This window comes from Eptatretus burgeri, chromosome 6 (assembly GCF_056783735.1).
Source record: "Eptatretus burgeri isolate ZD-2024b chromosome 6, Ebu_testis_v1, whole genome shotgun sequence".
In the NCBI taxonomy this organism is placed as follows: Eukaryota; Metazoa; Chordata; class Myxini; order Myxiniformes; family Myxinidae; genus Eptatretus; species Eptatretus burgeri.
Window position 1 is genome coordinate 10,514,978 of NC_140966.1, and position 24,641 is coordinate 10,539,618.

The following is a 24,641-nucleotide window of genomic DNA, read 5'->3' on the forward strand; positions in this document are numbered from 1 at the left end:
CCGTTTCCAGTCAGGAGTGGAACCTTGCTGCCAGGCGGATCGGACCAGTGGTTTGGCCGGAGAAGTCAAAATAGGAGATGGGCGGACGGACAGACAGACGGACGGACGGAAGGACGGTGCACGATGACAATACCTTATCTGGAATTCCAATTCTACATAAGCTAATAGTAGTGCACAAAAGGCATAGTTGTAAGAATAAATAAATAATCAAATTGATCTCTACTACATGAGGGTACGCTTCCCGGCAGGACCCTACGAGAAACACACAGACAATTAATCTTTGTTGCACACCTGGTGTATGAGAAAGGAAAAGGTTGGGTGTGTGGGAGCAAAGCAACAAAGTAGCTTCAAGCAGGAGACAAGAAAGGATGAAGACAAGTAAAGCAGGGGTTGGCAGGGAGGTAGCACCAGCTTCCTCCTTTCATGGCAGCTTCTCATTCCAATTCCGATGACTGCAACTACTGCAGCGACTGCGTAGTTCCTCTTTCAGAGCCAAAGAGTTGCCGGCAGTAACTCATACAGTACAATTACATCAGTACAAAACAGTCTTTCTTTCCGAGTAGTACACCCATAACTTATAAACAAATAGTTTCATCAAACTAAGATGTCAGACTGTCTGGCTTACTTGGCATTTTAAGTATTTAAGTGAATAGCTCACTTTAACACTAAACCATTGGTTTGTAAATGAATTTAAGAAAAACATCACCAAAATAGAAACTAGTTCAGCGTTCTCACAGCTTTAATGATGTAACTGAGGAAATTTACCACATGTATTTTTTGAGCTCTGCAGAACTGATTGTTTGTAACTTGCAAAATGATTGACTGCTGCAGATGGTTTGTCAATCCAAACGTTGCTCTTGGTGTTGACTTCTCTCCATCTAACAGCAAATCATAGCGTAGCTCAACTGTTAGGCTCCCTGAAAACCAAAGTTTGGACATCGAAAAAACAAACAAACAATTGATGTGATTTTATGTGAAGAATAGCGTATATGCATATATATGTACATGTATAATGTTGGGGTTTTATAAACTGTATGCTGGAATTGAAACGCACATAGCATACACTTTTAGAATAGGTATTTCCGTAATGTATGTTAAGAATAGCACTTTCCCTGGAGAAGTGACTGTAATTAAATGGCGTTGGGTTGGGTAGCTAGTCTCCCCTCTCAACCCGTTGGGATAACATCAGCACGTAATGATGTGTGCCGTGACTGCCATCATCACGGAGGGTGTGCGCTATTTTACTGCCATGGCTGTTCAGTGTGTGCGAATAACACCAGCGTCCTGGAAGTTTCACCGAAGCCATGGATTTCGAAGCGCACATCGAATTCCCATTCATTGTTTAAAGCCCCACATCCCCAATCTCCCTTCATTCCACTCCACCTTGGTTCTCGGCCACCTTGGAAGATCTGACGTGTGGCTCTTTGCCCTCGCTTGCCCGATGGACTATAAAAAGCTGTGCTTGACACTGATTCTTTCTCTCTCTCTGCCCTGGTCGTCCCTTTGTTGCACACCAGTGTGCAACAAAGGGACGACCAGGGCAGAGAGAGAACGTGAGTTTCTTCCTGGTGTTTGCTCCTTCTTTCTTAGCCTGTTTGCATGATTATATTATACTCCATCCACTTGACTCTCACTCTTCTTCCACTTTTTATGTGCACACTTCTTTGATATTGCTTCTTGTACAGTTGCATTCCACCACCGTATCTCTTTTTCATGTTGCTATTTAACTGTACAAACTCCACATGTCTCACCAACGACACTTTTTCAGGCATCTCTCATTTCTCTCCAATAATTTTTATCAATCTTATTTGAAATTACTGTATCTTTTATATTTTCCAATTTTTCTTGAAATTCTTCCCTAATCTTTTGGTCTTTCAATATCCACACTTTTATTTTAGGAAGGGGGTTTTTTTTTTTTTTTCTTCGATTTGCATTCAGTCAGAATTTTCAAGTCAGCTACAACTAACCGATGTTGAATCAGATCGTCCTCAGGAATGACTAACATTAACAACACCTTTCATCTAACCCTTAGGAACCAACAATAAGTTAACCTGACTCTTTGAATCACCACTCACATAAGTTATTAAATGCTCTAACATCTTTCTCAAAGAAATATTGAGTATGAACGTCTGTAGCGTCAGCCATTTCTAGTATATCCCGTCGTGTCAACAAGTGGACTACACTGAGCTGACTGTCATGCTGAGGGTTTTTGACCCCCACAAATGACCAAATCATGTCTGAATGTATACTGCGTTCATTTATCAATTCACAATCCTCCAAGGATCGTTAAAATAAAGCCAAGACTGGTGGCAGCTCACACGGAAAGCAGAAGGTGGTAAACGTTTCTTACGACTCATGGTGCTTTATTAAAAATAATACCTGGGGTAAGGAAGGGCACCATAAATATATGGAGCTGATTTGGCAGCCAGACATAAATAGGGCAGAGGGGAGGATGTAAATTTATATCCAAGAAAACTCGAAAACATAACGCCAGCTATGGCACCAAAATACCAGACTCAAACGAGAAACAAAGGATCCGTATTGAGCAGGCACGTTCCAGTGTTGGGTCCAGTACGACCCATGCAACTTGTTATTGCACAGGGTTGGTGGGGCACGGGGCAGAAGAATGGCAATAAGGAGATGAGTTCACTGTCTTTCGAATGTTGATGATGAAGGAGAGAGAGAGGGGGAGGGAGAGGGAGAGGGGGAGGGGAGGGAGAGGGAGAGGGAGAGGGGAGGGAGAGGGAGAGGGAGGGGCAGGGGGAGGGGAGAGAGAGAGGGGAGGGGGAGGGGGAGGGGGAGAGAGAGAGAGAGAGAGAGAGAGAGAGAGAGAGAGAGAGAGAGAGAGAGAGAGAGAGAGAGAGAGAGAGAGAGAGAGAGAGAAAGAAAATAAAGTCTCAATGAAGTCCAACTCTGGTGATCTCATTCTTTTCTCTGTTGGTACTGTCTCTCTTCTCCTCAGTACTGTCTCCTCTCCTCACATGTGCATTACATGGCTTTTAAACTTGAAGGACTGCCCTTTGGTCCCATCAATGGTCACCTGCTGCCAGTAGGCAGCTCTGCCTTTCACGCCGTCCTGCCCCTCTCCTGGGGCTCTGCAGCTCATTTCTCTGAACTTGCCTGCAGTCCTTGGACAAAATGGCCTGTATAATTTCTCATTTAAAGTACCAAGTGCTTTCCATGTGCCTTTGTACCCACAAGTCCTGCACCTGACCTTGCCTGTGCAGAAGGTCTTACACAGTACTCCTTATCCTATTCTGATTACAATCACAGCCTTGTCGGTGCACATATTATGTATGACTTGTCTCTGACAGATCCCTAAGTAATACCACTGTAATTCTAATCGACTCGAGCATACGGACCAAGCTATTCCTAATAAGTTCTATTGAGGGATCCCCCTCCTCCCCCCTTCTTCAAGGTAATAATACACGCCCACCCCATTTATTTCATCATAACCAAATCCTCTATGCACCCCTTTTTCAAACATTTCCATTCAAGTGTCCACCAAATATCAAGACATCAGTGACGTCTACTCCATGAACAATATCCTCAAATTACTTCAAAAATCGTTATTTCTCCTCTTCAGTCAAGTTGACATGAGATGCATATGCTGAAATAAGTCAGGACCTTTACTCCCAAAATAAACTTAAGCCTCATAATCTTTACATTATATCTCTTCACGAACAAGACATTTTGCATAAACTTCTCTTTCACTCGCTCACCAAGAGCCACTTCTCTCTCCTCTCCTCCAGACCAAAATAACTTGTACTTCTCCTTCCTTGTACTGACTGTCGTGGTTCTTTGTACTCCCCATGTTACTTCTTCAACACAACAAATATCTCACTTCCTTCTGCTCAACATTTCTAACACCTATTTTGATCAACTAGTCATCGTTTTGGGATGGATAACATTTAGAGTTCCAACTCTCACAATTATTTCTGTCTTTAACTGGGTACTCTAAGGTTTGTCAGGAGGTTGGCAATCATAACAATTACTGGTTTGCTCTTTATCACCAGGCTATTTCTTTCCAGGATGCTCAACATTATTTTTGACGTCGGCAGATGAAGGTGCCCACAGGTTACTTCGGGCTGGAACCCGCACATAATTTTGAGCTACCATCATGAGTTTTGGAGCTGAGGTTTGTACAGTCGGATATCCTTCCTGACACCATCCACCATATACACATCACTTCCCCTTAAGGTTCATTATCATTCATAATACAAGGAAAGATCTCTCACCACGATCAGGCTTTGTGTTCATCGCTCTTGCAGAGAAACAGACAGTAAAATTAAGAGGAAGAGGTTGCAGTATTGATTCCATGTCAGTTGTTCGACTCGTGCTTTTCGACATTGCAAGTGGTGCTTTCCTTTTATGCGCTTTACATCGAAGAGGCCAAAGAGGTATCTCAGATGGCAGTGACATCACTGCTGTATCAACTTCCAGGACAGGCCTCCCCCTGAAAAATATACAAACAACCCAAAAAGGAAAAGGAGGCATCACAAATAAATTGCATATTAATGAATATATTGCAATAAAATACCTATTACTATATAACAAAATAAAGGTGTGTAAATAAAGAAATGATTTTAAACATGGAGTGACCTTGCTCTTTATAAATCTTTATTGCATTAATTTACATTTCGTATTTTCCTGCAGGGATCTCAGTCCCACAACATGATTCCTGGCGATGGCAGCACAACAATAGTCGGCTGATTGATCTGAGATATTTGAGCATTTATTGGTGCTTTATATAATATTTTTAACTTTGAAAATGATCTCTGATCAGTTGCCTTCAGTGGAATATTATTTTCTGGGGTGTTCACTCCTGAGTAGCAGGAATAGGATTGCTTGGCTGGCTGGGGTATCTCAAAGAGGCCAGAGAGTAGTCTGGTGGTGAAGGAAGTAAATGTCACAAAGAGATAACAAAGAGAATAGCCATAGCCAAAGCTTTTAACAAAATAAAGAAGCTTGTAATAAATAGCTTCAAGAAACGGCTGAAAAACAAGTTTGTGACATCCTTGACTTGAAGTGTGGTGCTGTATGGTTCTGAGACATTGACCTTGGGAAAGGACATTACTGGACTGAAAGTTTTTGAAATGTGGGCGTGATGAAGGATGGAAACAATTGGATGGGTTGAACACAAGGTAAATTAAGTTTTTGAGTGGCGGCAGGATGGGGGGGGTGTTTCATTGAGACAATTAGGAAGACAAAACCTGCCTTGGCCACATTTTGAGAAGATATGGTGAAGGAAAAAAAAACAAAAAAAAACAGTGGCAATACCCCTGGGCACTCACCTGGTAGAATAATGATAGTGAGGAGGAAGTCAGCATGGGACAGAATCATCAAAATGTACCAATGAATCAATGTTCTCGAAATACAAATTTTGGGGGGCTACACCCCCCCCCCCAATAAACTCCCATGTTTTTTAAATAGCATGAACAATCTTTGGTACATCACAGGTGATGAAGGTTTGGGTCAAGTTTCATCGGAATTGTTTGTGCAGTTTCTGAGAAGAAAGTTTCTTTATGTTAGGACCTATAATCTGATTACAGTTACTCTCATTTTTTTTTTTTTTGATTTCTATTTCAGATTACTTCTGGAGAAACAAAAGAAGAAGAAAAACAGTTTTGAGAGGGTTCTGTTATGCAATTTAACCACCAGTTGCTGTTCGATTTGACAAAAGAAAAGTAATGTTAATCCAGCCAATGATAACAGTCACAGTTTGTGACCGAGCTGGCACGTGACATTGTGTTGCAAGTGCACTGACTGTACTCTCGGTCTCATTTAACACAAGTGACACGAGTCACACCGCATAACCGTCATCGATTACTAAAAGGAGAAGCATCTGTTATTCCATCCAAGCATGCATCCATCACACTTACAATAATAAAAATGTTACTGTTGGAAAGCTGATAACCGATTTACTTGGAACAAAAACTTGTGTCCATTTAATCACAAGGATTCCTGTTTTAAAAACCCATCTTTCTGGGATTTAAGAAGAAGAAGAAGAATAAGAAGCAGATTTAGGAGCTCAATGAAGTGGTTCCAAAGCTTATTCTACAACAGCAGGGACACTTTAGAATAGTGGTTCTCAAAGTGGTCCCTATCGCCCCCCCCCCAGTGGGCGCTGGGAACTTTCAGGGGGGCACTCCAGACTCCACGAGTGGTAGGGGGGCGCTGGCAATGATTTGGGGGGAATTGGTGATTTAGAGGCGCAGCGGTGATTAGGAGCGCTCATTGGGCTTCCTGCAGTCTGAACAGGTTACCCGGAACCATTCGGCAAATTGGCCATACAATGCCCGTTGCGGTCCTCCTCGTTTGCCGTGGCGCCGTCCAGAGAGAAATTAAAGACAGGCAATGGGACAGGTCGGCCTTTTTGTAAATAATGAACACATTTTAAAATGTATTTATTCTGAAAATCATTAAGTTCTTCAAGCATATTACAGACTTGTTTACCAACAATGCAAGTCAGTGTTTTTTTTTTAATACACACATGGTGTGAATACCATGTACATGTGTTATGATCCGGCAGCGCAATTCCCAGCGAGGCGCGAGTACTGAGGTGGCGCGAGTACTGAGGTGGCGTGAGTACTGAGGCGGCGCAGCATTGTGTTTTCGGCGCTCACTGTTGTAGCTACCGTTGGAAATGTGAAGAAAATATTTTTTATGATGCGCAGGGTGAAAAATCGATGCGCGCGCTGACCAGAGACCGGAAATATATAATTATCGTTTGGCCTTATCACTGGTGTTAGTCTTTCTAGATATTGGCGTATTGATTTCGTGATTCAAAAAAGCTTCACGTCCGGTCGGCTTCAAGATGTCGGCCTCAAAGAAAAAGTGTCGTCAGTATTCCATTGAATACATCAAGTATGGATTCATTCCATCCATGACGAACACGCAGTTACTGATGTGTTTGTTGTGTGGTATCACGCTGTCCAATGAAGCAATGAAACCATCTCGACTGAGCGAGCACCTGAGTAAAAAGCACAGTGATAAGGCTCACGCAGAGGTCAGCTATTTCCAATCGCTGAAAGAGAAATTTGAGAAGCGATCCACGGTAACGACAATGTTCAAAGCCAGCCAAAAGCTCGTGGATAAACGACTGGAAGCGTCGTATAAGCTGTCATTGCTCATCGCCAGATCTGGAAAACCGTATTCAATCGGCGAACAGTTGATCAAACCGGCTGTTGGGGAAGTGATAAAAACTGTTATGGGCCAGGATCCGTATCCAGTTCTCTCATCGATTGCGCTCAGCAATGATTCCGTGGCCAGGCGGATTGATGAAATGTCATCAGATGTAGAAGATAAGCTGTGTTGTGAGCTGAGAAGTACGCACTTCGCCATCCAGCTGGATGAGTCCACTTTGCGTGACAGTGAAGCTCTGTTACTCTGCTACGTTCGCTTCATCCGTGATCAGGAAATGGTGGAAGAATTGTTGTTTGGCCGCTCTCTCCAGACCGATACGAAGGGTTCTTCCATCTTCCAAACGTTGGAGAAGTACTTTACTGATAAGAACATACCGATGGAGAGCATTCTCGCTTGCGCGACGGACGGGGCACCAGCGATGGTTGGCTGACAGCGTGGTTTTATTGCGCTTCTGAAGAACCAGGTACCGTCCGTGTTCGCCATTCACTGTGCCGTGCATCGCCAGCATCTTGTCGCAAAAGCTCTCAACTTCATAAATCACTCCAAATAGTAATCAAAGCAGTGAATAAAATCAAGGTGTTGTCTCTGCATGATCGGCTGTTTCGTCAGCTTTGCCAGGAGAATGATGAACCATTCGAGAGGCTCTTGTTGCATACCGAAATTCGATGGTTGTCCAAAGGCACTTGTTTGACCCGTTTCCATGCCCTCTTCTCGACAGTGGTCGAGTTTCTGTCGGAAATTGATAGAGTTATCGGAGAAAGTGAATGTGATTGAGCATGATGTGGCTTACCTCGCGGACATATTCAGTATACTGAATGATGTCAACAAACAACTCCAGGGTGACCATATGACGCTGATTAAAGCAAAGAAAGTGATCGGCGCGTTCGTAACCAAGGTGACTCTGCACAGGGAAACCCTCGGCCGCAGAGATATGTACCACTTTTCCTGGTTGGCAAAGGAAACTGCTGTTTCTGATGAAGAGCTGCTCGTTTATTGCAATCACCTTGAGAAGATTCGTGGAGATATGGAGCAGCGTTTCAGAGACATGCTAAAACTGTCGGTGCCAGCATGGGTGATCAACCCATTCAAATGTGACATTCGAGATGTGAAGCGTGAATTACAGGACGAAATTATCAACTTGTGGAATGATGATGAGGCGAAGGCAAGATTATCGCAGCATGAATACGGCAAATTCTGGATTCTGGAGCGGGGCGAATACCCCTCAATGTGGACAGAGGCAGAAGTGCTGCTGATGGCGTTCCCCACATCATACCTCGTTGAAAGAGGGTTCAGCGCCGTGATGGTGCTGCTGACCAAGTATCGAAACCGCCTTGACATTACCAAGAGGGGTGATCTGCGTCTCTACCTCACTGCGATGGAGCCAGACGTTCGTAATCTCGCAGCGAGTCACCAGGCCCACCCTTTACACTAACGGAATTTGGGCCTGTGATAACAGATTCCCAGTTTGCCTCACCTGGACCTGTTCTGCTGAAACATTGTAGGTAGTGCAAAATAAAATAGAAAAGTAAAGTAAAATAAAGTAAAATATTATTCAGAAAATATTTGGCTTCTGTTATTTTTGCTTCCTATCTACATAAATTTGGACTATCCTATTGCCCACTGGGTGTCCGACCACGAACGATAGGACAAGGGGGCATTGGGCCGGTCCAAGAGGGCAGAAGGGGACGGTCGTCAAAAAAGGTTTGAGAACCACTGGTTTAGGACACAGAAGGAGCACACAAAATTATATGTAGTAATACTTCTTGGAGCAATCGAAAAATATATAAAGGTACAAGGAAGGAGCATGCAAACAACAACCGCAGCCAACACGACAGCAGCAGCAACAACTTTATCGAGTCATTCAGTTCCGTCAAGTCATGGCAGACTTGTGGTGACATTAATGATCTGATTTCTTCAAACATTCTGATCCTGCACCGCTTCCCAAAGCTGTGGCAGAGACAGCTTGGTTGCAGCTTTTACCACATCCATCTAGCACATATAAGAAGTCGGTTATATAAAATATCCTTTTTCACATGTTTTACTTAAGTTTACATCGTCATTTAGATTCACGGATAGACATGCAATACGTTTGTGAAGTGGACATGCTGTCTTTTGATTGAACCCTCAGTAAAGTGACAGGAAGGCACACCTAGTTTTTACCTGAAAACAGTAACACCGCCAAGTGCCCCCACTACCAGCTCTGGGATGTTGTCACCCGTGAGATCAAGGCCTGCGGCTAATGACCAACCAAACAGACGTAGAGAAGGAGAAAAATCTTCCGCCATCAACCGCTGAGGAAAGGAAAGAATGCAAAAGATGTAAAGGAGAAACAACATGATGCATGATCATAATACCAAGGGCAAGTTTTCTTTTTGACCAAAAAAAAAAACAAACGAACATGAATACACATCACTTGATAATGGTGACAATGAAGCATATAAACTTGGCGAACTTTCATGAAGAATGAACATGTAGTCTTGCTCATGAAGGGTTAGCGCAACTTTTTACGAAGTTCATCTGTAAACACGTGTAAAGTAACATGGAAGATGGCAGAACAGGAAGTGTTATCATTGATGTAAGTCACTGACATCATATACAAATAGTGTCGCACAACATTAACAAATTGAACGTGCATTACATCTCTCCTTTCACAGTACTGAAACCAACATGTTATCCAAGATAGAACTGTGATGTTTATTTAGAATACATTTCTGCAAGGATAATGGGCACAGCAAAAACAAGGTTACTGGAGTCATATACGATACAAACAATACAACTCTCACATCATTATTGCATAAGGCCGAATAGTCGTACAAGCCCTAAGATTGGCTGGTTGACTGTTTGTACTTTTAAAGTTCTGTCCTTTGATCTGATGAATAAAGTCACCAAGATGATTGGTTGATCATTAGCAGACGACACACAATAACGAATGAAAAAATTACGATTTAAGGAATTGATATTCAATAAATCAAATAAACTTGAATATGAACAACTCGTTGGCCCATGCATTCAGCGCGCGGCCACTGTCCGAGATGGTCAAAAGTTCACAAGTCCAGTCTGTGTGAAGGCCGCACTGTTCCCCCTTGATGGGTACACGTAGGTAACTTCTGGTGGGGAGGAGATGGAATGGGCATTGCTCTTGCTTGTAGAAGTTACTCTGGTCTCAGCGCAAGTTGCTTCGGGACCCCCACTCTTTGATGATTGGAGGAAAACCATGGCGTAACCTTCCCGGGTCAGATTGCGGTTCTGTGTGTTGGTGTGGTGCTGAAGAGTTGTCCACCAGACGGCGATCTCCTTGGGTTAACCTGAGTTGGTCCCTTCGGGTGAGTGCCGGGAATGTCCTATCCTGAAAAGAGGATGATCACCTGTCTGTTATCATCTGAGCTCAAGCGGTTGGACATTGGTATTGCAGCACTCTCTGAGGTCTGGAGACGGGATAGTGGTGAGATCATGGCGGGTGTTCACACCTACTATTGGTCTGGTCGTTCTGATGGTTACCATGCCCAAGGAGTTGCTGTAGCTGTGTCAAATAAGTTGAATCCAATGATAATTGAGGTAACGCCGGTAAACGAGCGTATTATGAAACAAAGGATTCGTCACTCCTTGGGTGTAATTTCCCTCATCTCTGTATGTGTTCCGACTGAGGTGAGTGATTTCACCGTGAAGGACGCATTCTGTGCCACGCTCGAGTTTATGGTTGATCAGTTCCCCAGGCGAGATACTCTTCTAGTCTTGGGGGATTTCAATGCATCGACTGGAATTGATAGGGATGTTTATGAGATGTGTGTTGGTCCCCATGGCTCTGGAACTCTGAACCAGAACAGCACTAAGTTCCTTGACTTTGCAAGAAGACATGGAATTAGGGTGGTTGGTTCATATTTTCAGCAGGACTAAGGGTGGTTTATATACCCACACGCTCATCGCTGGCCTTAGTATTCCAACGCTGGTGGTGCAGCAAAGGAGATTGACCATATGCTCGGTGATGGTTGCTGGAGGATAATCCAGAACTGCAGGGTCAACCGGAGTGCTCAGTACCTCAATTCCAACCACAAGCTTATTGTAGCAACTCTAAAGTTTCAGCTTAAATCTGGGAGAATGGTACCATCCCAGCCTCAGCTGGATGTTGGCAAGCTCAAGGATGAGAGGGGAGCTGAGGAGTTTGCGAACAAGCTGAGTGGGGATTTGGGGATTTGGGTGCTTTGAGGGAATCCTGAAGAGTTTTTTTTATTTTTTTTTTTTTATTTTTTTTTTTTTTTGTATACCTTGGTCGAGGCTCGTATGAGAGCTAACACACAACTCACAGCAAGGAGGCATGAGACAAGAGGGGCGGGAGTGGAAGGGACAAAACATTGGGGAACAGACACAGGTGAACTGTGGAAGGGAGAGGGATGGGGATGGGACGGGGAACATGGCGAGGGGAAGATGGACATTAAAGGGACTTTCAGGAAGGAAAGCAGGAGAATTGAAGGAAGTGGGCATGGGGGGATTATAGGGGGAAGAAAAGAAGGAGGATTTGGAGGGGGGAAGATAAGAGGTGGTGGTGAACAGCTGTTTTGAAAGCCTGGAGGGAAGAATGGGAAAGAATAGAGTGAGGAAGTTTATTCCAAAGGCGGGAAAAAAGAGGAATGAAAGAGTGAAGATGAGCAGTGATTCGTGATTTTGGTAGTTTTACCAGAAGGGGGTTGTTGGCGGACCTTGAGCGCTCTGTGGAAATGTGGTTGGGACAAATCACAGAGAGAGCAGGGGGGGCAAGGCTGGAGAGGAGTCGGTAGAAGACAGAAAGACCACCGACCAACCTGCGGTGATTGAGTGAGAGGCCCAAAGACTCAGCTTCATTGCGGGAGATGCCAATGATCTTAAAAGCCCTGGTTTCGACAGCGTGAAGTCGAGAAAGGTGGGAGGCAGGAGCACCAGCCCAGAGGGGAGAGCAGTACTCCATCAGGCTACGGACAAAAGCTTTGTAAGTGGTCAGGAGCTCAAGAGGGCCGAGGAAGGACTTTGCACGACGGAGGATTCCCAGTCGGCGACTGGCTTTTGAGGCAAGGTTGGAAATGTGACTTTCCCAGGAAAGGTCATGGCAGATAGTGAGACCCAGAAGCTTGAAAGAAAAGACTTCTTCCAGAGGATTGTTGAGAAAGTGGATGGGGGTTTTGTAAACGGTCCTTTCGAAGAGACATAGTGAGAGTGTGAGATTTGTCTGGATTGAAAGACATGTTCCACGTGTTGGACCAGTTTGTGATTTTATCCAGATCTGCAGTGAGCGAAGAAGCTGCTGCTTGCCGGTCTGAGGGATGACAGATGGTACGGCAGAGGGTGGAGTCATCGGCAAAGAGAAATAGAGGATTTTCCAGAGAGTCCGAGAGATCATTGATGAAAACCAGAAAAAGAACAGGGCCCAGAACGCCACCTTGAGGAACTCCAGCCTGCACAGGAAGAGGGGATGAAAGAACTCCATTTAGGGCCACACGTTGATCAAGTACAGGAGAGGAAGTCTGCGAGCCATGAGTGGAGATGGCCTTGAATACCATGGGAAGAGAGTTTGGTGAGTAGGGCAGGGTGCCAGACTGTGTCAAAAGCACGTGATATGTCCAGGGATACGGCTCGGATTTCCTGTCTGGCATTGAGGACCTCCATCCATTGATGGGAGAGCAGTAGCAGCATATCTAGGGTAGAGTGACCTGGTCTGAAACCAAATTGATGATTGGAAATCAAGCCATTGGAGAAGAGGAAGGATTTCATGTCTGAAGCGATGATGGATTCCATAACCTTGCTGATGATTGGGAGAAGGCTGATTGGTCTATAGTTACAGGGATCTGTTTTTGCACCTTTTTATGCAGGGCAGTGATGTTAGCAGATTTCCAAGCAGATGGCAGATGACCTTGGGAAAATGAGAGGGTGAATAGAACAGAGAGAGGGTGAGCAAGAGCAGAAGAGCAGGCTTTGAGGACACGCGCGCTGATGCCGTCTGGACCGGTTGCAGAATCTGACTCGAGGTTTGAAAGCAAGCTCTCCACCTTGTCAGGAGAAAAGGATACAGAGTCCAGGGACAGTTGGGTGCGACTGGGTAAAGTGGGTAGAGATAGTGATGGGTTTGGGACACAAGATTTAGCTGCAAACACCGAGTTTAGACATTCAGCTTTATCACGTGTGGAATCAGCAGTGCGGCCATTTGAGGTAAGGGAGGGGATGGAGGGGGAACATACACCAGAAACAGATTTGATTAAACGCCACCAGGATTGTGGAGTTGTGTGGAGTTGTGGATTGTGGAGTTGTGGAGCATCTTCAAGACCACCATTCTTGATGTTGCCAGTGGATGTCTTGGAACTCACCATTGGGCAAAGAAGAATTTTGTCTCAATGCACACTGGATACCATTGACCAGAGTCGCAGGGCCAGGCTTATTGGCAGAGTTGAGTTGTTCAGGGAGTTGAGGCATAAAACTGGACATGCGCTGAGGGTGGACAAGGAGGCCTATGTGCGAGGAATCTGTGAGGGGGTAGAGCATCAACTGTGGTCAAGTGATTTTCTCCCTGCTTACAAGGGAATCCACGCATTGTGTTCATCCAAGTCAGTCCCTCTGTGTACTGCAGTTAGAGAGGAGGGTGGGGGGTTCTTGACAGAGGAGTCCGAAATGAAGGTCCGCTGGGCCTGTTTCTTTGAGCGGCTGTGCCAAGCTGATCCAACAGCTGTTGGGTTGGATGTCAGGGGAGTTACTATTCCTATTGCTGACCCTCCAATCAACTGTTATTCACGTTCATTTGTGGAAACACAGGCTGTGGTGAACTGGTTGAAATGGGGTAAAGCTGCTGGGATTTGTGGCATCCATGCTGAACTTCTCAAGGCTGGTGGAAATGCTATACTCGTGTCGTTGCATGGAGTTCTGTGCTCTGCCTGGAACACAGGCATCATCCCAACTGACTGGAAGAGGGGCCTTGTTGTCCCTCTCTGGAAAGGGAAGGGTGAACACCAGGACTGCAACAACTACTGATGGGTGACGCTGCTCTCAGTGCCAGTCAAGATCTTTGCTTGGATAATTCTTGACAGGGTTCACCACCATCTGCTTGAGCATCAGTGCCCAGAGCAATCAGGCTTTACACCAAAGAGGTCAACGATGTACCGTATCCTTGCTCTTTGGGTCCTCACCAAACACAGATGAAAGTTTCGGCAGGGGCTGCTTTCAGCCTATGTTTATCTCTGCAAAGCATTTGATTCAGTGAATCGGAATGCCCTCTGGAGGATTCTTGGTCTCTGTAGGGTGCTACCAAAACTGATCGATCTGATGTCTGAACAATACTCTGGTACTGAGAGTGCTGTGACATGTGGTGATGCCATCAACCAACTTCTTTCCAGTTGTTACTGGAGTTCGTCAGGGGTGTGTACTGGCCTCCAAACCTTTCAGCGCTTGTATGGACTGGATTCTGGGGAGGATGTCAGAGATCAAGCTGCGGTGCATTGTTTGGGAATGTCAAGATCTCTGATCTTGATTTCGCAAATGATGCAATCATCTGTGCAGAGACTCTGGATATCCTTTTGGGGGGCCCTCGAGGTGCTGAATGAGGGAGTCAGAGCCACTGGGATGATGGGTTTCCTGGGTCAAAACTAAGATCCAGGCTTTCAATGACATCTTGGATGCTGCTATCTTGTCTGTACCCGTTTGTGGTGAGGATGTTGAGGTCACAGAGATATTCACTTACCTTGGCAGTTATATTCATGTCTCTGCTGGCTGTGAGCCAAAGGTCAACAGATGTCTGGGTCTGGCCTGGGGAGTCATGGATTCACTGGATCATGGGGTGTGGCACTGCCGGTACCTGTGCAGGAGGACAAAAGTCCAAATCTTCAGGACCTTGGTGCTTCCAGTCTTGCTCTATGGATGTGAGACTTGGACTCTGATCAGGGATCTGAGATGGAGACTTAATTCTTTTGGTACCAGCCAGATCTCTTCGGAGAATCCTTGGGAATCGCTGGTCGGACTTTGTGTCCAATGAGTGGTTGCTGAGAGAGACTCAAATGACATTCGTTACCTGCATAGTCCGTGAGCATCAGCTGCGGCTGTATGGACATGTGGCTCATTTTCCCGATGCTGATCCTGCTCACCAGATTCTCTCAGCGTGGGGGCCTCGTGAGCGGAGGAGGCCAATAAGCCGACCACACGCCTCGTGGTTGCAGCAGGTTGACCATCATCTCAAGGAGATGGGGATTGGCCAGGCACCTGCCTGAGAGATGGCCAGACGGAGGCCCCTGGAGTACCAGCAGGGAGTGGACGCAGCAACGCGCTGCTCCGGTACATGCTCCCATACCTGACCTGACCTGATGTAAATCTTTGAGTTCATCCACCTCCATGAATATTGATTAGTTCACAGTCAGCCAATATTTCTTTGAATCAAACTCAAAAATATATGTGCTCACCACCAGTAAAGCTAGGTCTGGGGTTTAAGTTCGTTCAAGTGGTTCAGCCAACAATGTATTATGGAAGTTAGCACAGTTTGAGCAATGACTGATCATTTCTTCAATATCGGAGTTCATGGTAGACCAGTACAGCACTCACGTACATGTTCTTTGCACTTTACCACACCCAAGTGTATGAGTTCCAGCATCCGTCATTGAAGACAGTGGGGTACAACAATACTCATGCCTTTGTAGATGATCCCATCAGCCACTATAAGTACACTCCTGGAATTCCAGAATGGTCAAATTACCATTGTAACATCCTGTCTAGTATCTGGCCATCCTAAGAGTACAATTGCAAATTGTGGTTTTAGCTCAAGTTGGGTGCAGTTTTGGATTTCTGTGTACCATTCGTTTGTCACCAACAGGAAATCAAGCATATAGACCTGCTCCGGGTTATTTATTTTGTATTGATTACCAGGTAAGTATGCCCCAGATAACATGTCAGGTAAGTACATCTCCATGCCCTTTCTGTCGTGAATGGATAGGTCATACATCTGAAGGCTTAACAGCATTCCTTGCAGACACATTGGAGTCGCTGCCAGTGTTTGTTTTGAAGTTGTCTTCCAGAGGTTTGTGATCACTCACCAGAGACTGAAACTTCTTCCCCAAAGATGTAGGAATGGAACTTTTTGCAGGCATGCCTAACAACATTACCCTTTCAATTTGTGCATAGTGGGTTTCCACATTACGTACTCTAAAAAATGGGAACTGTATGCCAACAGGCCTGCCTTCCTGCACAAGGACTGCATCAAGACTGTTCTCCATCAGTCTTACTTATCGATCTTTGGGACGTAGGATCTTGCATGCTTGCATGTTAAGTTGGAAGTTGTAGCCCGTGGCTCTGTTGACAACCTTTTACGGAATTTCATTTTGGTGATTATGGTCTCGGCCTGCTATCAAGATGTCACACATGATAGCAGTGGCCCCATCAACATCTTCGAGCATCTGATCCATTATACATTGAAATATCTCCGGTGAGCGCTTCGGACCAAATGGAAGCCACAATCATCGGAACCTCCAAATGGGGGAGTTGAACGCTGTGAGAAACGAGTTATCATCCAACTTTATTTTAAGGGGCCCACTCTTGGCATCTAAAATGGAGAATACCTTGGCATCTGGGATGCTAGCGACTACATCTCTTACCGTTTACATATGGTAATGCTCTCGCTTCATTACCTTGTTCAGATCGCTTGGGTTAATACATATTTGGATCTTGCCAATGTGGAAATTTTATTTTTTTTGGCTAAAAAACAAAAAAAATTATGAAAATCCATAACATACAGAGTAAACATACCCACTGCCATTGTTTGTATGTACATCCTCTGAGACAATCAGGTGAAGGTGGGTTGTGCGTTAGACTTGGCTATATTGACCATGACCATTGGAACAATTCTTAACAACACAGCCAAGATAAAAGCTTCTGCCTAGTCTACCACAAAACAAAGTTAACTCATTCAAGGAGCAGTTTGTCGGAGAAGATAAAGAGCCAGTTAAGCTTGGTTGGACAGGTTTAAGTGCCGCAGTAACTTGCATAGCATCCGTATGAGTATCAGTTTTGACGCTGCAAGCGCTGATGACCAGGCAAGCCCTTTCATTCCCTGAGCTGTTGTTTACCATCTGTATTACAGGAGTTATAAAATAATATCTTTGCCATCTGTACAGATATCTCAACTGAAGCCCTCATACACTGCTCATGTGCAAGAAATAATGCTGCCGCGAACGCATCTTTAGATAAACAACGACCCCTTTTAATATGGCATAACGACCCCTTTTAATATGGCATAACGACCCCTTTTAGCGCATTTTTATTTCGTGTAGTCTTCTCTCGGAACACATCCTGAGCACTAAGCAAGGTATTGCTGAAAAAATTAAATTACTGTGTCAATGCATCAATAACGAGGAACATCTCAAAATGCAAAGCCCGGCTGCATTTGCTTTGTACTCAAACTATCTTGACAAAAACAACAGCTTAAAAAACAGATGTTAAATTTATTAAGTACTGCCCTCCACATTCTTATAATATAGGTTTGCTGAAAATGTGATGACAAAAGCTCAAAAGGTAAACGAGAAAGCATCTCAAAATTCAAGCGGACAAAATAAAGAAACATGGAAGAGATTACAAAACTCTGCCGTCTCGTGTTGCGCAGCGGATGGCCTAATACGGTCTATTTGTACTTCCTATAACTTTGCATTTTAACATTTTGACCCAATAATTAATGAGTCTTCTCCATATTCTCATAATAAGAGCTTGTCGAAAATTTGATGACAAAAGCTCAAATGGTGAAACAGTTACGGTCCGGACAGGCACACAGACAAATACGTGCGAGCATGTGCGTATGCACACACAGACACAAAACACCATTTCCCACAGTGTGGGGGACTGGCTAATAAAACGTACAAGGTGTTTTGGAAGCAGTGAAATAAATAATGACAAGTTATCAGTTGGAGAATGTACAACAAAAGATTCCTTGCCTGAACAGCATGGTTTTGTAGGCCATGGTCTGTGCCGAGGAACAAGTACACAACCCCATTATCCTCCTCCAGTGGTGCCCCCACCGCCACATCCACATGACCATCACCATTCATGTCCCCCATCGTTGCCAGGCTACTACCAAATCGGCCAGTAGAATCTCCTTCTTTACCAGTAAGCTCTTGCTTTAGATGCAGCTTAACCTGAGAGACAATGTTAACAAGCTGTTGAAAAGCAGAGTTTTCAGGCCCAGATTTAGTGACGGGTAATAACCAATCAGGTGAAAGGGAAGAGAATCAGGGGCAAACTTAAACAGTAATACATGAAATGTGATTGAGACAACCATGTGAATGAAATAAATTCACCACAAATTCAGACCATGCATCCAAACAAACTGGTAATTTTATGAACAATCTCCTCAATAACATAAGTATTACTTAACCAAATTTGATTGGGTCTTTGTTTTTCATTTATCTGTTGATTGCTTTGGACATTTGCATGTGTTACATGCTTGGGAGCCTCTGCGGTGCATGTTTCTGTCTGCGCTGTCGCTGATGATTCGCTAACAAGCAATGAAACCGGTCTGGCAGCTGAGGGGGTGTGCAGCATTGGGATTCTCATGTGTGTACCACTTGTGAATGTCTTTACAGCTGTGGAGGAACTCTGGGAAGGGGTTGAAATGGTAAAGGGCTTACCTTTTGTCAACTTTCATGGTTGCTTTATGCAACTTCTTTGGTGAAAAGAGCATGGGAGGAGTCGATTTATTTATATAATCCCAGCCACCTGGGGTAATTAATTAGGTGAGAGCTAATTGGTTATTCTCTCCAGTCACAGGTGAGTGACGTGAGTTGTTCTCTGTTTTTCATGTGTGTGTGTGTACATATATATATATATATATATATATATATATATATATATATATATATATATATATATATATCCAGATCCCACCTTGTCTGCTGAGTCATCTTCCTGTACAGTGTAGATGTACACTCGTCCTTCATCACCTCGAACACAGTAAAGTGGTGCAGACACAAGCAGCATGTCTGTGTAACCATCGTTATTGATGTCGAGAGAACACATCTCGCTCCCAAATGATGAACCAAGCTGGGGAGAAAAGGAAAAAAAAAAGCAGGTTAATTATGGATTGTTTTCACAAATGCTTTGCAAATACATTAAGGGAATCATGAAATATTTTTAAATCTCAAGGGATTCATGAAATTTCACAAATTCCTGAAGATATTCTCACGATGATACATTTACACACTCGTCCCATCAATGTGGTCGTACCCTGATGGAATCTACATAGAAATAGCTGAGATGGGTCATCAGTCATTTCAGGACATGCTTTCAGAACGTCTTCCTCATTCGTAAACTTAATGTTACCCAGATGTTTTTTGAGTTGCCCAAAGATATGAAAATCACAAGGTGGCATGTATAGATTGTATGGGAAATGATTTAGCACTTCCAACCCCATCTCTACGAGATTGTTCGTGGTAAATTTTGCCATGTGAGAGTGATCTTTAAGGTGTTGTGAAGTCCTGCCCAAAGACATTTACCTGGCTGGTATCTGTACATTGATCGTCTCACCTCATTACGTAACGGGTCACTGAAGGATTAAAACCTGGTGTTGGCTTTGTGATTAGGGTGGCGGCTTGGGATCCTATGGTCCTGAGTTCAAGCACCGTTGGCTGCTGAATTAATACACCAGGGGGTTGACTCAGCCTGTCATCCTTCCGAGGTCGGTGAAATGAGTGCCAGTGTGTACTGGTAGAGGGGCACTGCATCAGCGACACAGTCGCGCTTCCAAGAAGTGATAGCTACCCCGGCGGCTAAGCTGCCATTCGCAAGAAGAAGACTGAAGGATTGTCCATGCAAAGTTTTCCCACATTCAACAAATTCCACATGATTTAAACTGTTATGGTCCAAACTGAAACTTGTCGTTCTTTGGCACTCACCTTGCACTAACCTTATCGAACTTTAAGTGCGAATGAATGATAGTTTCCACCCTTCCAAACCTGACTTCCACATCCTCTACAATTTCATATGCAGTAAAATAATCTGGTGAATCTGCAAAATTATTTGTTCAACACGTTCAATATTTGCTTAAGTGACACCATACTGTTACTTGCAATGGTTTTCGAAGGTTCAATATGCGAGAACATTTAAAGATTGTTCACCAATTTACATTTGAACTCCATTGGCCATTTAAAAACACAATTGATGAAAGAACTGCTATATTAAATTGTGGCAGTCCATGTGTAGTGCATTTCAGCTTATTTTATGCTCTGCTTAAAAGGAACTTAAAGATGTATATCAGCTTGTTTGCTACAATTTTTAGTTTTACTGAGACCGTTTGACCAGTGTTTTGGAGAACGAGGCTCAGGGAACAGCAAAGTAACAGAGGGTATAGAGTATAGACTGACAGTAGGGCAGGGGGAAACTCATGGATACATCAAGTAAGGGAATGAGCAAATAGTGAAAGAAAGAGCGAGTGAGTGAGTGAGAGAGAGACACAACAACCTCCAAGTAAGGGATGATGCAGTAAGCCAGGATGCATTAACAGGGTAATAAAGACTGTGGGTAAGGATGAGTGAGTGATATGTCATGATTATTCAACATTTGCTTGAAGCCTTGGAGGGAAGAGTGGGATAGCATAGCCTCTGGAAGGCAGTTCCACATTGGGGAGAAGTGAGGAAATAAATAATTGAGGTATGCAGTCAGCCTGGATTATTATTAATGCTTAATCTTCAGATTGCGAGCCTGGTGTTGGCTTAATGGTTCGGGTGGTGGGCTTGGGATCTGAGGATCCTGAGTTCAAATCCCACTTGGCTGCTGCTTTAACACCAGGTAGGGTTGACTCTGCCTGTTATCCTTCCGAGGATGGCAAAATGAGTGCCAACTTGCTGGTATCCTGTGTTGGAGTGGCGACCTGTTCAGGATTATGCCCACTAGCCAAGGAGACTGCTTAGGCAGCACCAACGCTCTGCACAGAGTATGGTCCCAATGGATGGATGGATAAGATTGCTACTGGAAGAGCATGTGCATACTGCAATTGCTGGAGAGGGTTGGAGGGCTGAGAGTCAAACCAGAAGGGAGGTGGTAAAAACAGAGGCAACTGAGCTGTCTGCAATGTGAAAGCAGCAGAGCTTCGTTTCAGTCTAATCGTGAGAGATTCCAATAATGTTGAGAGCTTTAGATTCTACATCATCTGGGAGAAACAGATGCGATGCTGAGATACCAGCCCATTTGTCTGCTGAGTCATCCACGTGAGAGAGAGCACTTCCTTGGGGAACTTTAGCCTCCACATTGAGCTATGGACAAACATGGTCAGCCCAGGAGAGTATACGACTGATGATGAGGCCTAGACGTTCAAGGGATTGAACTTCTTCCAGTGGCTGACCACGGAAATTGATATGTGACTTCATTTGATAATCTTCCTGGAGCGCAATGGTGAGACTGAGATTTTCCACGGAAATTGATATGTGACTTCATTTGATAATCTTCCTGGAGCGCAATGGTGAGACTGAGATTTTCCACGGAAATTGATATGTGACTTCATTTGATAATCTTCCTGGAGCGCAATGGTGAGACTGAGATTTTCCAGGATTGAAGAACATGTTCCACTTATCAGACCGACATCTAATCATTTCAACATCACCAGAGAGTGAAACAGCTGTAATCAACCTTGCAGTGTGATAGGTGTGCATTATGACACTGTGGAGTCGTCTGTGAAAAGTAAGTGAGGGGGGTTCAAGAGCGTTTATGTAAATGAGGAATAAGATGGCCCAAAACACATCCTTGGGTAACTCCAGACTCAACTTGGAGAGAAGAAGAGCATTCCAATGAGAGTGACACATTGATTGCATGAGTGCAGGAAGTAGAAATCCAGGAATTAAGTTGGCCTTATACACCATAGGCAGAAAGCGTAGGAAGCAAATCAGAAAGACAGACTGTCGAATACCTGATTGTGTGATTCTCATACAGAGGAACCAAGGAGATGTTCCTGACCTTTTTATTGATATTTAGGTCCCCCAACCATTGCTGTGAGAGGAGCGGCAGCATGTCTAGAGTTAAATGTCTATAAAAGTTGAGTACCGACTTGTCTTCCTGGATTATTTTTTTCAGGATAGGCAATTTAATTGCACAAAAGTTTGGCATTGAAACAATTATTTTGAACCAACATGCTAAATTACAACATTATAACTAAAATGACACTTGGAGAGCACAGTCTCTCCTTGCGCGCTCATTCTTAACAAAAATACCATCGTTAACTGACGACGCTACTATTATGGCCTACTGCTGTTGATGACATATGCCAAGTTTCAATTTTTTTCGTTGAGCGGTTTTGGAGAAAATGATGTCTCATTTTTTTTTCCTTTAACCCAATATGGCCACCATACCATGTGGCCTATGACATCAGAGTTATCAATAAAATATTCTCCATGGGGAGTCCCTCCTCTGCTTAAAGAATAACATCGATCGGACAAGCAGTTGCAGAGAAAAACAATTTAAAAGTAAAAATATGTAGATGTGGATATACATGCACAGAGACAGATAGACAGACAGACAGGGGTGTTGCAATAGTCTTCCATCCCCTTTGGGGCAAGACTAATTACATCAATGGTATCAAACTTTCTATTTCTACTGAGGCCCCCAAAACACACACAATCAGGGTTAATAAAAAGTTATCACAATCATTTAAAAGCAATCATCAAAAGCACATAATTGAGAAGAAAAAACAATTATCGAAACACAATTAAAGATAATGAATAGAATGTTGCCATTCTGTAGCTGTATCTTAACACAGTCACATCTACCCTATGTAAGTAATTTATGGAATATTTCAGCTGTTTCTCATCAATATTAACAGATGATGTTTTGGCAGTGTGTTCATAAATTATCAAGACATTTCCGATGCACACTTCGTACGGGTGTGGAGGTTAGGCCCGGTGCTGATGGCACAAGTAAGGGGGGATGAGAAGTGGGTAAGGATCTCCACCCTTTGCATATGGAAGTATAAAAAGCAATCAGGGATTGCAGATCCTCACCAGGACTTGTTTTGTGTGTCGGTGTTACATAATGAATAATATACAAAATTATTAATAAGAGTGCATGCCCGTCGGTGCGTGCCCGTAGGTGCAAACAAAACAAAAAACTTTCAAACCGCATGCCAGAAACAACCACACAGGCCGTTCCTTCGCTCTCGTTAATGACGATTGGATTGGGGCATTGTGTTTAATAAAATCGAGAAAGTACAGAAATCGAGAAAGAAAGAATACAGTAAGTCGATAAATCAAGAAAAAAAAATCGAGAAAGAATACAGTAATCGTCACTGACTGGATTGGGGGTATTGGGTTTAAGAAAATCGAGAAAGTACAGAATCGAGAAAGAATACAGTAATCGTCACTCTCCGGAAGTGAAGTCCTCACTGTCCGGAAGTTCGTATATGGCAGTTACGATTATTCACAATTTATTCTGAATGGCCAATTATTCAATTGGCACCAACGTATTTTGCCTTTTCCCAATGTCATCGCAAGGAAAAACACAAAGAGAAGAGGAAAGAGGAGAAAAAAAACGTGCAAAAAATAATTTACTTCCTGCTTCGGAGCATACCAGCTAACTCTGATGTTCCCCAAATTTATGCACCGTCTAATATGAAAACGATCATAACTTGGGGCATTGTGTTTATCTATAAATGCGCATAAGAAATCGAGAAATTATTAGAATACACAAAGTCATCACTCTCCGGAAGCCCGTACGTTGTAACCCGTAATGGGGAACGTGGCTGTGCTTCCCTTCACCATCGGCGACGCCCACGCAACAACGTGTCCTGTCATTGGTTTGGTAAATAAATGGTCATAACTTGGGAAGCACTTGTCCGATTAATATCAAACCTTGAAAAGGCACATCCTCAGGTCCACAGCAATATACCTGGCAAGTTTCAATTAGATCGGACCAGAGGTTGTCGAGAAACAGCGGTCTCACACACACACACACACACACACACACACACACACACACACACACACACACACACACACACACACACACACACACACACACACACACACACACACACACACACACACACACACACACACACACACTACTGGAATTATAGATAGATGTTATAATACATAAATAGTATGTAATTAATAAGATGTACTCACGTTCCAATAGTACGTAATTAATCGATGTACTCACATTTCAATAGTACGTAATTAGTCGACACACTCACATTCCTTCCTAATTCTTATTTGACATACAATTTCATTTTAGCAGTCGCTAGTGTTGTTTAACAATCGACCAAAATAAACTAGGAGAAAAAAAAATTCAAACGATTTGAAAGTTTTCTGGACGTTCACATCGTGTTTTACTTGACATAATACATGGGGAGGATAGGGACTTTCACGACAAGCTTTGGACTGTTCATTTTAAATCCTTATTCCACATCTATATTGTAAAGCAGGATTGTCTGTCTGTCTGTCTGTCTGTCTGTCTGTCTGTCTGTCTGTCTGTCTGTCCCCGAACGACTCCCTCAGTTTTGAGGCGAGCCCCATCCAACCTTCTGTAGA

At 43.8% G+C, this 24,641-nt stretch overlaps 2 protein-coding genes and 1 long non-coding RNA gene across 10 annotated transcripts in view; 2 read left to right on the plus strand and 1 right to left on the minus strand.

Annotated features, from left to right (window-relative positions):
• Positions 1-620: 620 nt before the first annotated feature.
• The window catches only part of ITGAM (integrin subunit alpha M), a 160,860-nt gene continuing 136,839 nt past the window's right edge, over positions 621-24,641 (minus strand). For 3 of the 7 annotated variants that reach the window (XM_085883955.1, XM_085883956.1, XM_085883957.1), the window contains 5 exons: positions 19,015-19,170; positions 18,066-18,266; positions 9,307-9,437; positions 4,239-4,456; positions 638-917 (listed from right to left, as the gene is read on the minus strand). In XM_085883955.1, the coding sequence (XP_085740081.1) occupies positions 718-917; positions 4,239-4,456; positions 9,307-9,437; positions 18,066-18,266; positions 19,015-19,170 (906 nt within the window). In that variant the 3' untranslated portion in view covers positions 638-717. Of the gene's footprint in view, positions 918-4,238; positions 4,457-9,306; positions 9,438-18,065; positions 18,267-19,014; positions 19,171-24,641 lie in introns of all 7 variants that reach the window. The other 4 variants (XM_085883952.1, XM_085883951.1, XM_085883953.1 and 1 more) reach the window with 3 other exon arrangements.
• LOC147024238 (uncharacterized) lies at positions 1,498-5,907 on the plus strand. 2 transcript variants are annotated; one of them, XR_015058938.1, is made up of 3 exons: positions 1,498-1,553; positions 4,032-4,138; positions 5,590-5,907. It is a non-coding gene; the product is annotated as an uncharacterized LOC147024238 (long non-coding RNA). The 2 variants fall into 2 exon arrangements; XR_015058939.1 differs by having other exon boundaries at positions 1,502-1,553; positions 4,017-4,138.
• Positions 7,845-8,872, plus strand: LOC147024239 (zinc finger BED domain-containing protein 5-like). The gene has a single exon (XM_085883958.1). The coding sequence runs from the start codon at positions 7,847-7,849 to the stop codon at positions 8,576-8,578; it is 732 nt and encodes a 243-aa protein (XP_085740084.1). The 5' UTR covers positions 7,845-7,846; the 3' UTR covers positions 8,579-8,872.